Source organism: Argopecten irradians, chromosome 7, assembly GCF_041381155.1.
Source record: "Argopecten irradians isolate NY chromosome 7, Ai_NY, whole genome shotgun sequence".
NCBI classification, from domain to species: domain Eukaryota; kingdom Metazoa; phylum Mollusca; class Bivalvia; order Pectinida; family Pectinidae; genus Argopecten; species Argopecten irradians.
The window spans coordinates 21,137,195-21,153,549 of record NC_091140.1 but is presented as its reverse complement, the minus strand read 5'-3'; the positions used below and the strand labels follow the sequence as shown (position 1 = coordinate 21,153,549).

General features: G+C 36.6%; 1 protein-coding gene and 1 long non-coding RNA gene across 3 annotated transcripts; one reads left to right on the top strand and one right to left on the bottom strand.

Moving 5' to 3' along the window:
* Nucleotides 1-7: 7 nt before the first annotated feature.
* On the top strand, nt 8-11,844 carry LOC138327826 (coiled-coil domain-containing protein 138-like). Of its 2 annotated transcripts, none has more exons than XM_069274233.1 (14): nt 8-142; nt 1,747-1,811; nt 2,295-2,447; nt 2,642-2,709; nt 4,136-4,267; nt 4,778-4,897; nt 5,314-5,391; nt 6,247-6,354; nt 6,603-6,752; nt 7,132-7,254; nt 7,443-7,653; nt 8,080-8,204; nt 11,046-11,236; nt 11,607-11,844. In XM_069274233.1, exons 2-14 carry the CDS (start codon nt 1,757-1,759, stop codon nt 11,752-11,754), a joined length of 1,662 nt encoding a protein of 553 aa, XP_069130334.1. In that variant the 5' UTR covers nt 8-142; nt 1,747-1,756; the 3' UTR covers nt 11,755-11,844. The 2 variants fall into 2 exon arrangements, with proteins under 2 accessions (XP_069130334.1, XP_069130333.1); XM_069274232.1 differs by having other exon boundaries at nt 1,747-1,823.
* Nucleotides 11,845-13,002: 1,158 nt separating this feature from the next.
* On the bottom strand, nt 13,003-13,486 carry LOC138327828 (uncharacterized). Its single transcript, XR_011209108.1, has 3 exons — nt 13,365-13,486; nt 13,130-13,265; nt 13,003-13,054 (listed from the first exon to the last, which is right to left on the bottom strand). It is a non-coding gene; the product is annotated as an uncharacterized lncRNA (long non-coding RNA).
* Nucleotides 13,487-16,355: the final 2,869 nt, after the last annotated feature.

Here is a 16,355-nt window from a genome sequence, read left to right as displayed (position 1 = left end):
TAAAAATTCCGAATGAAATCGCGCGAGATTTTCTTCTTTCGCGAGAGTTTTCGGCACCAAATTCAAAATGGCGCATAAAATGTCAACAAACCTGCACTGACAGATGAAAATAAGTTGTTTGACTTATAAAACAACTTTAAAGGTAAACAAACTGTTTTCGTGTTGAAAACATAATTATTTACATTCATGGGGAGTTGAAAAATTCGTTTTTGTTCCATGTTTATGGGTCCTTTAAGTATATTTCGATGTCACTGTTACAAGTCTAAACCAGTCTCTGCTCAGTGTGAAATCTTGACATAAGACGCGCGTATTGAAAACTTCATCAAAAGCGAATCAAAAATTATATTTGCAGTTTATTTATGTATGTCATGTCGTTATGGCTTTGATTTGATCAGATGATCTATGTAACTCAGCTGACAGAGCATGCTTCTTTGGCTCAGTCAGTATAGCTGTAGTTTTTCACACCACAGGCCCGGGTTCGAATCCTGGTCCGGGCACTTGACAGGAATCATGTGTGTATTTCTTTTTCCATGTTCTTACTTAGTGTATCTAAATAGGTAATAGTTACTCAATTAAGCTTGAGTAACAAGGCTCGTCGTCTGAAAACAATATAAAATCATCAGGTCCATCTTTTATTCATAAACAAACAACTAGGTCCAACCAGTCAATCCGCATGATCGAAAACGGCCCTGTTTTCGTCATGTTTACAATTTTGCTTATATCTCATGAACAATCGCGAGATTTCATAAAAATTGCCGTCCGCCAAAGCAGATTTGGTCAAGGAAGATTTTTATTGCACAAAAAGGAGTGTGTGTTATATAGCAATCTAACACAAGACAGAGGCATTTTCTTAAGTCCATTTTGAATGACACTTTAAAACCCTACTGTCAGTGTTTGATTGTCCATGTGCACTGATCAGCAGTATGTCAACAAAGTACTGGAATTCACGTGTCTGATCATGTGATTCATAAATTAACTGAGATTTGGGGTTAATTTATTACAAATTATTTTGGCGATTCAACTTACCCGATAGTTTTGGTGCAGTATTGGTGAAAACATAACGTTATTCTATGTAAACAGAGGTGTTGGCCACTTTCCATGACCAAATAGGTTTAAAATCGATGAAACAACAAGAAATTTTCAGCTTTCAGATTTCACAAGTGTCTACTGCTCAACATTTATTTGGAATTACTTCAACTTTCGTAATAAGCCAAGCAGCCCCCCTGATAAAAATAGGTCCCTATATGTGTTAGCCATCACCCGGTGACCGGCGGATAGAAATCTTCCATGTTGTGATAGATGAAAAAAGTGTTGATAGACAACTTGTTGTACAATTAAGACAAAATATTATATATTTGTGTTGATAAAACTGGTACATTTTATTTCTTGCTGGTTTGTCGATAACCGAGAGAATTTGATTACCCTGAGGAATATTGGTCTCTCAAGGGTACTTATAAAGAAATAGATATAAAGGTGATTGGCCCAATCCAATCCTGCTACACTCCTCCTTCCTTTCTCAAAGTCTTTACCCTTATATCACCACCATGGGACTTGAACCCAAGACCTCCAAACATATTGCAATTTGTCAGATGGTCTATCGATTGAGCAACCTGGTCATAGATGATCGGCCAAGTCCAATCCCACAACATATATATGAAGATTTGTTGTTTGAATTACAATAAAACATCTAATATAACTAATATATATCTAACATATAATGTTTATTGCTCATCTCTTTTATTTCAGATATTTCATCATGAGCAATTTAAGGAGGTCCAAACACCATGACTTTTCAGGAGACAGTGATTTAGGTATAATGAGAAGTAAGAAATATTGAAAAAGGAAAAAAGGTCATGATGATGAATACCACATCATCAACTGGATTGTATTTTTTTTTCTTCTTTTTCATTTCAAAATATTTTATTACATCATTCGATCTTATAGGGATTGGGCAGCAGGCTATGCCTATATAAGCCCTCTCCCTGGATTGATATGATGGATCAATTAATATTTCATATTCATATGTAATTGTTCAAGTTCCAAGCTAAACTTAATTCTTATCACATATGTATTTGAGTGATACATGTATTTTGTTCATTGAAATAAGATTTGCAATCTGTCGTTAATTCAATGATATAGAATGTAAAGTATGTACACTTTCTAATTAATCTAGAAGTAATGGCTGACAAATGCTGGCCAAGTGGTGTTTCCATGTTTTTGAAATATTAAGAGTGTAAAGATTAAATCAATTGTCAAATAAATGAAATGATGAAAAGTTTTGGTTTTGTGTCCAGAGTCGACAGTTACACCTATTAACCCTCCTGATGATGGCGGCCATGGACAAGTCATTGAGTCTGATAGTCTCTCTGACTTCTACCCTCACGAAGACAAACGGAAAAAACACAGGAAGAAGCGGCAAAGCTATGATGATGAGCAGTCAGATGAAGGTATCATTTAATTTTAATACATGTACTGTTCATTTAAGTTAGATTTACTCTAATTTCAATACTGTTTATTTAAGTTATGATTGTCCATCCTTTTGTGAGAGAGGGCTCTGCTGTTTAAAATTTAATGTTTTTAATTGTTAATATTGAATTATGTTATTTCAGCTACCTTATATTTAAATTATATTTTTTTGTAGATCGTCAGAGTAGAGACAACATGAAGGAGATCTACAGAGAATTACAGACAATCAGTAAAAAGCTTAAGGTGAGAATGGTCTAGGATACCACAGTTAATCTATGACAAGATATTAGATTTGTTTTAATGTGTTGAAATATTCTATGCATATGAATTAGAAGGTACCAGTATTTTTGTTTCCTGTCAGCTACTTCAGGTTTATTTTATATTTGTTTGAAGGTTTCATTATTCATACACTAATAGGCGATTTGCAGGTTCTCAATGACGTAAGCGATTTTCTTTGCAAACACCTAAGTGGCAACCGGAACAACCGGACAAGTTACCGAAGCTGCTATATTATAAGAAGTGCTTACTTCTATGAAATGCGATTCGTTAATATTTTAATAATGAGATATGCCATTTCATTTCACACAAATGTATATATATAAAAATGTATATTAAGTACTGTAAAGGTAAGCTGAATCCGAAAAATAGGCTGCATGTGGGCACGATAAATTAGGATTTATCGCTAAATGAATATTTTGACAGCCTTTACACATATCTCTCAGTTTGATTTAATGCACTGAATAAACAAATACAACCAAAAGCAATTTAATTTTAGTGCACACAGCATTTTAAATGAGCTTACTTTCTTATTTGATTATATGAGTAAAGGCCAACTTTTTGTCCGGTGGAACTCTTTTGTGTTTCAAGGGAGATCACTCTAATCGCTAACCTATTGGAAACCGCAAATGGTCTATTAAAGAATGATAACAACTTAAAAGATTTAGATTGCTATCTATATATTCAGCAGAAGAATTAATAAAATCTGTTACCTGTAAGTGAACAAGATCGGGTTATCTCAGTCGAGGGCTAAGATTTTGTAACATAATCCCCACCGAGGCGTTAGCCGAGGTTGGGATGTAACAAAATCTTACCCCGAGACTGAGATAACCCGATCTCGATCACTTAAAGGTAATAGATTTTTTTTCTCGCGCCTCTAAGATATAACAAAACCCATCTTTATACGCGTTCGGAGTGCAAAACTATCCCGTCATGGGCCTCCTGGTTCAAAGCCGATTAACCATTACATCTGCACTTCGATTTCAGTCATTCCGCATAAAACTATAGTTCGGTTATATCAATGACAAACGATGATCAATCGGTATATACTGTTTCATAATTAAAAACAACAACCAAACAATGCATGGTAAATCACTGAATGCACATATTTCTAATAATATTGATTATCTGACGCTTGTGACGTCACCGGTTCGAGAGTTTGACGTCACATGCGCGGACTGTTACATGAATGGCGTAAAATTCCGCTAAAATTTGCGTAAAGGTACCAGACAGATCTGACAAGATAGAAAAATCTAGCACCGGGTATCATGTGAGATTTCCCTGTCCGAGGTGCGAGAAATGTACGTGTAGAATCTACTTATAGCTATTTAAAATGACATTAATCATGAGATATTGTTGAGTAATCTCATCAAAAACATGTCTGTATTTTCAGGAAGAGAACAAGATTTTGTATGAGAGAGAACAGAAAGTGAAGGAAAGAGAGAGGATGGTGTCTATCTCCTCAGCCAGTGTACAGACCATCACAGACCATGCTATAAGACAAAAAGTGCAGGCTATGGAAGAGGTGATATGTCAAAAGTTATCTCCCTTTTTATCCACATATGTCCGTGGAGTACAGGCCATAGAGGAGGAGGATACAGAGTTATCTCCCCTTTTTGTCCTTGTCTGTGGAGTACAGGCCATAGATGAGTTGGATACAAAGTTATCTCCCATTTTTGTCTGTTTGATTCTTTTTCAATCCATTCCAATGTACAAAGTGTCAGAAATTGAACTGAAAGGCAAAATATGCAATTAGTACAGAAATTTTTCCAAAATCACGACAATTGAGATTTTGAAAAGTGTTTTTATTTTCATGACAACAAAAAATAAGCTGGCTGAAAAGGTTCACCTACATATGTTTATACACATGATCCCTAACATTCAGGTGTAATTGCCATTGAAATTGATTTGATAGTTCAGATGAAGTTGCCCAGAAATTGTTTCAATGAAAAGAAAAACTAGCTTATCTAGTAATACCCCTTCCAGGTTCTTATTCTATGATAAGTACACATTATAACATTTTTGTTGTGAACAGAAGCACAAGGCCGAGGTGGCAGCTCTGGAGCAAGCCCTAAAAGAGAAAGGAAAGGACCATAAACGTCTTAAGGACAACTTTGAGACTCTTAAACAGGCCAATGATGCCTTAAAGAAGGAGGTAATGGAACTACTGTCAGATATGTTGGGGACCCACACTAGATAAGATATACCAAACCATGTAATTTTGTTTGTTTCTTTTAGGGGAATTTGAATTATTCTAATTATGTACAAAAAAACAAGGGTATTCCAGACCGAGAGATGATCAACAATACATTGCTACATTACATTATCATCTTTAGCCAAATGAGTATAAAGATCAGCTCATGATCGTTACACCTTTTTAGGGCTTATAGCAATTCTATGGTAATGATTTTAGAATAATCATTATCTATTTTACCAATGTTGATATGATAAATGACACAAATTATGTAACAGGTGTCATTAATACAACACATCCAGGAAGCTGGAAGTGCTTGTATCATTATATCAGTTCTTATTAAGGTGGGATTTTGAGACTTTCTATTCCATTGACAGCTTGAAACCTTACAATCTGAACATGAGAAGCTAGAAAAGCAGGCCGTCAGTGTCCAGTCTCGTCTCACCAATCTACAGGTAAACACATGATAATGACAAGTATATCAGGTCATGTTTCACGTGTATTCCAGCTATTTCAAAACTGGAATGGGACATCAAATGAAATTTTACCAAAGTTCCTTTCATTGTAGAAATAGTGTAACAGAGTGCATGATTTTCATTTGAATTAAAGTTGTATTTTTTGTAATTTTTACCATCACAAACTCTCATAAAACATAATACAATGTGTGAATATGGATGCATATATATGATGGTTCAGACCCATGAAAACACCAATATTCTATTGACTTAGCGGTAAATGTCGCTTGAAATATCACACGTTTTGAAAGAACCATGACAGTCAACACTGTGTTTCAAACTATTGGAAAACCGAGTTGCATCACGTGACTGACATTGGCAATACCTGTATAGATTGGAACCTCCAGAAACGTATCGTGTGGTCAATATCAGCAATACACGTACAGACTGGAATAGATTGCCGGACTAGTTCGGATACTTCTTAGCTATTTTAAACGCGTACACACTAAAAATAAATATTTTTTAATTTAACTGTTTAATACCTTTGCGAATGCTAACGTTACAAAAGTTGGTAAATATCAAAAGTTTAAAACTTAAAGAGGCAGTGAAAAATATGTAGAACACTTCAAATACTTTTTCTATGCCAAAAATACAACAAATTACAGACCATACACATTTAAATCACTGCCTTCAGTACTTAGAACTTCTGGATTACTAGTCTGACGTTCAACTGATTGAGCTGATAAAGATAAAATCACTCTAACTCAGAGATATATTGTGACTAGTATTGACCAGGGTTACAATGATGAGTAGAGTATTACTTTCTAACCTCATTATGTAACGGTACTGTTTCAGAGAAAACAAGAATTTGCAGAACGACAAAAAGACTTGGCACTAGCTGTTCCCAAACAGAAACCACAAAAAGAGGCCGAGGAGAAATCTAAATCTGTCAAACAGCCAAAGGTTTGTCTTGATATTGTTTAAGTTTTACTGTATCATGTAATAAAAAAATGTAGATTCTTCATTTTCATGAGTTTTAGGTTCCAGTAATATCATTGGTATTTTTTGACCTGTTGTAGGTAACTGCCGTTTGATATGTGAGATTTTGTTCTGGTAATATCATTGGTATTTTTTGACCTGTTGTAGTTAACTGTCGTTTGATATGTGTGATTTCGTCTTGGTAATATCATTGGTATTTTTCCTCTGTTTAGGTAACTTTACCAGTGTACACCTTTGATGTAATGGGAGTACTGTTGGACTGGATTTGTGATGCACACCTTCGATATGCAGTCGGTGACCAGTCTGCTCGACCCACAGACCGCCATTTTACTCCTGAATATGTCCAGGAGAAAGTGCTGAAGGTGAATAGATAGATATCAATATTAACATTTAAGTGTACATATTTGAAAATAATAAGATTCAGTCTTATTGATAAGGTTATATTCATTAAAATATGAAATTTGTTTTTTCTGGTATATTACCCATGAACAGGTAATTTTGGAGCATTGATCTTGATAAACAACATATAACATGTCTGTTACAAGTCATTCAGAGCAATTTTTACATGTCTTTCAGGCCAAGAACAATCATCCATACTGAACTGTTTCTTAGATTTCTGAGAAACACAAACTACCATTAAAAAAACATGTAGCTACTTATTCATTATTTTGTTAACAACTAGTACAGTATATATTATATGATACATTTTTATTGGTTGTATATATTCATACCTATTTGTAGATTTTACCTTCCTCTGTGGATTTACTGCGGGAGTTTCCCGGACAGAATCTACGTATCAGTCTGCCATGTATACAGTTTATATACTGGTCTCTAGTACACATAGAAAATGGACCAGGCTCACAGGTAAGGCTTGCTGGATTTCATGCGGAAATCCTAAAATATATCTGTAATTTCAAAGTAATTGTTAATTTGTTATTTTCTTGTCTGCAAAAAATTGGACAATGTGTCTCACCCTCCTGAAATGAGTTTTCATTGTCAACAGAATATTTCACAGGAGATATATTGTGAAATCCACTATGATCTCATTCTAGAAGTCAAGTCTTTCTTCGACGTTACGAAGACTAGGAGAGGAGATGTACCGCGCTAAGACAGTACGATTCTCCGACACAGATAAGATGATAGAGAGCCTACCCCCTCCTCTAAATAAACCAGACAAGAGTAAGGACACAGTGTACTTCAGGAGTACCAATCTTCATGTCCGTCTGCTGTCCTCTCTCATCATACTAAAGACTCTCAGTCAGGGTAAGGCTTTACATTCATAAACTCTACACTTGCTGCAGATTTCAAATTTATCTCTCTAAGAAACATACAACATTAGGCCAAAGTCTTGATTAAGATAAATTAAGTCTTCAGGACCACGTTAAAAATTCAAGTAAGCAAGAATTTTGATTAAGTTTATTTGAATACTTAGTAATTTGTGAAAATTAAATTTTGGATCAAGAACATATTTTAAATTGGGCAGGATGGTCAAGTTATTTAAATTTGAATTAAAGAGGCTCACATGTAAACATATTAGCAGATGGACTTCAGCTCCAGAGGGCTGTTTATCTTAATTTTAGGGTTTATTGGTATGTACAATGGATTCACTTGTACATCTTTACCACTGTAAAATATGGATGAAAAAATCAATAATTGCATGACCTAATTATGATTTGTTTCAATACACAGTTGACCTTATAGCCCATGTGTTCGATGTGCTGAGAAATGACCTAAAGTCTGATATAGCCAAGGAGTTGTACCTATACTACCATGCTACGCCGGTTATACTGATGTATCTCAAACCTGTCAATAAGGTAATTGTAACATTCACACACCCATCATCATCACCCCCTCCCCCTCAAGTCATCCTTACGTACCTCAACCTAACCCTCGCCCCACCCCACATCCTCAAACAATATCCCTCCACCCTCATTCACCCCTGTAACTATTCCAATGTATCTCAAACCAGTCAGTGAAGTAACTCAGTCCTCACTCTAGTTACCACAAACCAGTCAGTGAAGTTACTCAGTCCTCACTCTAGTTTACCACAAACCAGTCAGTGAAGTAACTCAGTCCTCACTCTAGTTTACCACAAACCAGTCAGTGAAGTAACTCAGTCCTCACTCTAGTTTACCACAAACCAGTCAGTGAAGTAACTCAGTCCTCACTCTAGTTTACCACAACCAGTCAGTGAAGTTACTCAGTCCTCACTCTAGTTTACACAAACCAGTCAGTGAAGTAACTCAGTCCTCACTCTAGTTTACCACAAACCAGTCAGTGAAGTAACTCAGTCCTCACTCTAGTTTACCACAAACCAGTCAGTGAAGTAACTCAGTCCTCACTCTAGTTTACCACAAACCAGTCAGTGAAGTAACTCAGTCCTCACTCTAGTTTACCACAAACCAGTCAGTGAAGTAACTCAGTCCTCACTCTAGTTTACCACAAACCAGTCAGTGAAGTAACTCAGTCCTCACTCTAGTTTACCACAAACCAGTCAGTGAAGTACTCAGTCCTCACTCTAGTTTACCACAAACCAGTCAGTGAAGTAACTCAGTCCTCACTCTAGTTTACCACAAACCAGTCAGTGAAGTAACTCAGTCCTCACTCTAGTTTACCACAAACCAGTCAGTGAAGTAACTCAGTCCTCACTCTAGTTTACCACAAACCAGTCAGTGAAGTAACTCAGTCCTCACTCTAGTTTACCACAAACCAGTCAGTGAAGTAACTCAGTCCTCACTCTAGTTTACCACAAAACCAGTCAGTGAAGTAACTCAGTCCTCACTCTAGTTTACCACAAACCAGTCAGTCAGTGAAGTAACTCAGTCCTCACTCTAGTTTTCAGTGAAGTAACCACAAGTTACCACAAACCAGTTTACCACACATAACTCAGTCCTCGCTCTAGTCTACCACAAACCAGTCAGTGGACATAACTCAGTCCTCACTCTAGTCAGTATACCTCACAAACCAGTCAGTGACAGTAACTCAGTTCCTCACTCTAGTTTACCACAAACCAGTCAGTGAAGTAATCTCTCAGTCCCTCACTCTAGTTTACCACACAAACCAGTCAGTGAAGTAAACTCAGTCCTCACTCTAGTTTACCACAAACCAGTCAGTGAAGTAACTTAGTCCTCACTCTAGTTTACCACAAACCAGTCAGTGAAGTATCTCAGTCCTCACTCTAAGTTTAACCACAAACTAGTCAGTGAAGTAACTCAGTCCTCACTCTAGTTACCACAAATTCAGTGATGAAGTAACTCAGTCCCACCTCCCAGTTTACCACAACCAGTCAGTGGAAGTAACCCAGTCCTCACTCTAGTTTACCACAAAACCAGTCAGTGAAGTAACTCAGTCCTCACTCCCAGTTTACCACAAAACCAGTCAGTGAAGTAACTCAGTCCTCACTCCAGTTTACCACAAACCAGTCAGGTGAAGTAACTCAGTCCTCACTCTAGTTTACCACAAACCAGTCAGTGAAGTACCTCAGTCACTCACTCCAGTTTACCACAAACCAGTCAGTGAAGTAACCAGTCTCATTTCACTCTAGTTTACCACAAACCAGTCAGTGAAGTAACTCAGTCCTCACTCTAGTTTACCACAAACCAGTCAGTGAAGTAACTCAGTCCTCACTCTAGTTTACCACAAAACCAGTCAGTGAAGTTGAACTCAGTCCTCACTCTAGTTTACCACAAACCAGTCAGTGAAGTAACTCAGTCCTCACTCTAGTTTACACAAACCCAGTCAGTGAAGTAACTCAGTCCTCACTCTAGTTTACCACAAACCAGTCAGTGAAGTAACTCAGTCCTCACTCTAGTTTACCACAAACCAGTCAGTGAAGTAACTCAGTCCTCACTCTAGTTAACCTTACCACAAACCAGTCAGTGAAGTAACTCAGTCCTCACTCTAGTTTTACCACAAACCAGTCAGTGAAGTAACTCAGTCCTCACTCTAGTTTACCACAAACCAGTCAGTGAAGTAACTCAGTCCTCACTCTAGTTTACCACAAACCAGTCAGTGAAGTAACTCAGTCCTCACTCTAGTTTACCACAAACCAGTCAGTGAAGTAACTCAGTCCTCACTCTAGTTTACCACAAACCAGTCAGTGAAGTAACTCAGTCTCAACAAACCAGTCAGTGACATAACCTCACCTCACTCTAGTCTACCACAAACCAGTCAGTGGAAGTAACTCAGTCCTCACTCTAGTTTACCACAAACCAGTCAGTGAAGTAACTCAGTCCTCACTCTAGTTTACCACAAACAGTCAGTGAAGTAACTCAGTCCTCACTCTAGTTTACCACAAACCAGTCAGTGAAGTAACTCAGTCCTCGCTCTAGTTTACCACAAACCAGTCAGTGAAGTAACTCAGTCCTCACTCTAGTTTACCACAGTCCAGTCACTCTAATCTAGTTTACCACAAACCAGTCAGTGAAGTAACTCAGTCCTCACTCTAGTTTACCACAAACCAGTCAGTGAAGTAACTCAGTCCTCGCTCTAGTCTAACACAAACCAGTCAGTGAAGTAACTTAGTCCTCACTCCAGTTTACCACAAACCTGTCATGAAGTTAATCATTTCCATTTAGAATGTACCATTTATCACATGAAAACGCCTCAGTACATCAGCCCGCGCAATTCTAACACCTGTTTTTATGTAATGACAGGCCTTCATGGGAGCGGCCATGGATATATTCCTCCAGATGTCTTCCGACTCACCTTTCCAGCAAACCTTCCTCGAGGGCTGTAGTAATGAGACTTGGTTCAGGACAATTGCCATGGTCCTGCGAGCTCCCAGCCAGGATTACAAAGTACTAGAAAAACTCAGCATCATCCTTCAGAAACTCTCCAAAATGAAGTAAGTCACCAGAAATTCTTACATCCTCTCATTGTAAATTAACTTTTCGGTGAATTTTGAATCTGGTACCTTTCCCGTTTTGTTTACTGTGTTGCAAGCAACTGTATCATTAAAGGTTTGTTGATAATAAAACAAATGTATTGATTCTTGATTGATATTTGACCAATCAAATTTTATGCAAGAAATGTTAGTTTAAACTATTAATAATAATAATGGACTTTATTTTCATTCACTTGCACAATGCATCAAAGACTCTTTGATGAACATACAATAAAAATTTGTAGTATTTACAGGAAAAAATAGATGAACCAGGCCTGAATGACTTCATTTCAAAGTTCTCCAGTGTAATGTTGACTTTTCCTCCTTTTAGATCCAACAGGAAGTACTTTGAAGTTTACACCATAGTTGCCATCATACAGGAACTGTTACGAGGTTGTGCCACAGAACAAGCGTTTCTGGCTCTCAACCTTAAATCTATATTGTTTAATCTCACCGCGGAGTGCTCCAATCAAATCTAGCTTCACAAATCTCTACTGCTTTATCTAACTGCTGAGTGCTCCAAACAGAGCTAAAGAGAGGAGTTTGAAAAGTACCCTGAATTATTTTTTTCAACAAGCTGAGTGTTGCAAACATATTGAAAGGAGTTGAAACTTAGAACTGAACTTTTAAGTTAAAATTCCTCACCTTTAGTACTCCAACCAAATTTGAAGAGTTAGACTTCCAACTGATCTTCACGTTGTCATTCTCTAACCGAGGTGGGCTAGCCAAAACTAGAAGTGGACATTTCCAACTGAACTTCCCCATCTGTAGTGCTCCAATTAGATTTGAAGGGAGGAGTTGGACTTAAAGCTGGGTTTTTTCTAATCTAAGTGCTCTGTGAAGTGAATTCAAAGCTCCATGTCAAAAGCCTGAGTACATTAATGGTATCTGTAAGGAGATAAGCTTCAAACCGAATCATGTTGTCAATGTCATGATCTTATAGATCTCAATGAAGAGCTTGACTTTCAACAAATTGTGATAGCTGATCTGGAGATAATGGTCATTGTCCGTCCACATTTACTTCATTTCCCATACTGCCATGTTCCCCATTAATGTTTTTCAATTTGAAACTGAAATCCATGACATTTATTATTTTACCCATTAGTGATCCATCAACTTTATTTCCCTTTGTTCCACTTTGTTAGTACTGACAGAGTGAAAAGAGGGGAAATAACTGATAGTTGTTAGTGATGTTACCAGTCAGTTTAGTTTTCTTAGTGACTGGACAGAATCTGTTTAAAAAGTCGTCTATAACGTCTCAAAAAACCTACTCATATGTGCATGGATATGTCTGAAAAGTGAGAAAAATAGCATTTGTTTGAGACAGTTTAATCATAATTAAATGAATCATGCTGTTTCTTAGATCATAGGTAGTCAAGTTATGCTAGTTATAGATGAGTCTTATTTTAATATTTGTAAAGCTTTTGTTCCTAATGAAACATCTACTGTACCCGAAAATGCTCCAGGTATTAAAAGGATACACCTGATCTGATTCTTGTATGATTGATTTGTAAATCACAAATTATGAACAGACAGGAAGATCAACCATGAATGTAAGCGATATACAGTCAAACCTGTCTATAAAGACCACCCAAGGGACAGTCAAACCTGTCTATAAAAGACCACCCAAGGAACAGTCAAACCTGTCTATAAAGACCACCCAAGGAACAGTCAAACCTGTCTATAAAGACCACCCAAGGGACAGTCAAACCTGTCTATAAAGACCACCCAAGGGACAGTCAAACCTGTCTATAAAGACCACCCAAGGGACAGTCAAACCTGTCTATAAAGACCACCAAGGAACAGTCAAACCTTGTCTATAATAAAGACCACCCAAGGGACAGGACATCAAACCTGTCTATAAAGACCACCCAAGGAACAGTCAAACCTGTCTATAAAGACCACCCAAGGAACAGTCAAACCTGTCTATAAAGACCACCCAAGGAACAGTCAAACCTGTCTATAAAGACCACCCAAGGAACAGTCAAACCTGTCTATAAAGACCACCCAAGGAACAGTCAAATGTCTATAAAGACCACCCAAGGAACAGTCAAACATGTCTATAAAGACCACCAAGGAACAGTCAAACCTGTCTATAAAGACCACCCAAGGAACAGTCAAACATGTCTATAAAGACCACCCAAGGGACAAATTAAAGAAAAGTTTATTTTTATCGTCAAGTGGTCTTTACATGTATATATAGGTCAAATTGTACTATAAATGGCCATTTGAGAACATGTATATAGGTCAAATTGTACTATAAATGGCCTTTTGAGACCATGTATATAGGTCAAATTGTACTATAAATGGCCATTTGAGACCATGTATATAGGTCAAATTGTACTATAAATGGCCATTTGAGACCATGTATATAGGTCAAATTGTACTATAAATGACCATTTGAGACCATGTATATAGGTCAAATTTTACTATAAATGGCCATTTGAGACCATGTATATAGGTCAAATTGTACTATAAATGACCATTTGAGACCATGTATATAGGTCAAATTGTACTATAAATGACCATTTGAGACCATGAAAAGTGATGTTGATAAGGAGGTAACCTTTACAGAGATGGATGCTGTATACAGAGATGGATGCTTTATACAGAGATGGATGCTGTATACAGATTGGATGCTGAAGCAGCTCGGTTTCACTGTGCTGTAAATGGCCTATTTCTGTGTTAGTCATATTTAACAATTTTCGCACCAGAAATTGAGGGAATTCATTATTGAGATAACCTGTTCCAATATAGCTTTTAACCTAACAATTAATTTGATCCAAATAAGGACACTTACAGTATCTCGGAGTCTTTGATTGACTGAGGTAGATATTTTAATGGAATGGTACTAAGCAATACATGTTGATTATGAAAAATCTAGTATTAAATTATTCTAAACATTGTTATTGAATGCTATTTCAGAGCACGTTGTTATAATTGAATTGTAGCTGTGCCAGAAAATATTAAAAGGAAAATAAATATTATATGCTCTTGATTATGGACTTTGGATTTATTGTTTTAAATAAAACTGCCATGTTACCATATTTTGATATACAATGTAGTGTTACTAAGATCCAAAAAAAATCAAGGAAACTGATATTTCAACTGTACCTGCCTGGTTACAAATTGCAAAGATGAATTTAAAAGTGATTTTCATAAAACATTTAATGTCATCCTTGGTAAGTTTTGATTGTCAAGATCGGAGAGTATACTTTTATATTACTCGTCTTTTGCTCACCTAGTCCAAGGCTGTGGTTGATTGCTGTGTATCATTGCCGATGTAGTTGCCATGGTAACCATCTGAAATCTCAAAAAATAGAGGAATATAATTATGTTGACTGTTTTATTCTTAATGGATTTTAGTCAAATGGTCAAAAACATCTTAAGAGAAGATGCAGAATTTGGGGAAAATTGTGACTCTTTCCTTTTGGGGAAGAGCTAGCTCATGGGACATATGCTAACAGGGAATATAGAAATATTTCATTTAAAAAACTATCGTAGATGAAGAAGAGTTATGGTATCTAAACGTCTGGTCTAAAATTGAAAATTCTAAAGATGAATGACATCCTCTTTATCAGAAATAATTTATAAAAGCAAATTCTTTAAATTGATTTTTCCCGACACAATCATTGCAATATCTACGCGAGCAATACCGAGAACATCTCTGAGAAATTTCCGGCAATATTCGGAATATGTTTTCCGAAAATTGCCGGGGGATTGGGGTGAATAAGTTGAATAGTCCTTCCACCAAGAATCCTTTTTTGTTGAGTTTCAAGTCTATGTAATTTTAAGTTGGCGACCTTTGGCTTTGTCCGTTTCGAGCGATGGTGCAAAGAGGATAACCGCTTCTCAAGAACCAAATCAGCAGCCCCCTAGTCCATTTATGTGTAAGGTCTTTATATCAATATATAAGGTCTTTGGTCGTGTTTATGTTGCTGCGGAACCTTTCAATCACAAACGCTGAGAAGTACTGTTAACTGCTTCAAGACCTTTCGAAAATTCAAAATACATTTCCCACAAAATATAGAGTTTTACTAATAATGGTAAAATATACCTTGCTGAATAAATTTGTAATAAAATATTTTGTAGAAAACTTTCCTAGAAGAGGGTTTTGTGTGAACAAAACAGCAATCAAAATCTTGCCAATAAACGCGTAGAATGTCGCCAGAATTATGATTCCTCTAAATATCCAACATGTCGCGTAACGATGACGATCGCAACGTATATGTTGGTGCTTCACTGAAATCCCAAACCATCAAATGCGATACACTTGGAGGACAACAAAAGCTCTATCTCTCTATTCAGACAATGAAGACCTCAACCAGAAAAAAACCAAATGTCAAACCACTAATCCTTTATTAGTAGGGAATTACTTGTATAAGGACCACTTTCAAAAATATTGAAAACGGAAGACACGAAAATGGAAGCAACAATAGTAAATTGATAAGCGCAATCAACTACAATTTTCTCATAAACGGGTTGAGTAGAGAAATAATTGTAAATAGCTTATATACTTGTCTTCCCAGAGTGTCTTGGTTGATGATTTTGGATTTCAATGATGGACAAGCAATCGTCTGATATACCTACGTTTCTCGACATATTAGTCAAGAAAGAAAATCTTTATTCCTGAGATTTCGATAGATGTTCGCGACTAAAATTATCAAGGAAGAATTGTCAGCTATCAGATATTTGACAGTAACAATCTAATCACTTTTTAATGGTTCTCATAGGACACTGCTAATATTTATTCAACTAGCCACATTTCTAACTAACAGGTTTGTAGGGAAATGTGTACTGGTATTGGGCCTTTGGGCTGTAATGAACGACGTGGAAGGAATCGAACCAGTTTACCAGTCTCGCTAAAAGCCCTTAATCTTCTGTACGCACCCAACATTTACGTCCACAGCGAGGGAGGAAATATTTCGTGTTACTGAAGCAGTTGTATGCTTAACATTTCCAAAATATATAACTCAATCAAATATAAATAAATAAAAATATATATATTCTCTTTAATGTAGCATAGGCATTGACGTGTAGAGGATGGTGCTATATTACATTATAACATTTTTTCTTTGTG

What these genes read in the sequence shown, in the direction of transcription:
- LOC138327826 (XM_069274232.1), top strand. Translation starts at nt 1,757, where the DNA reads ATGAGCAATTTAAGGAGGTCCAAACACCATGACTTTTCAGGAGACAGT. An exon ending in TGATGAGCAGTCAGATGAAG is followed by an intron (nt 2,448 to 2,641) that starts GTATCATTTAAT and finishes ATTTTTTTGTAG; the next exon opens with ATCGTCAGAGTAGAGACAAC. An exon ending in AAAATGGACCAGGCTCACAG is followed by an intron (nt 7,255 to 7,442) that starts GTAAGGCTTGCT and finishes ATCTCATTCTAG; the next exon opens with AAGTCAAGTCTTTCTTCGAC.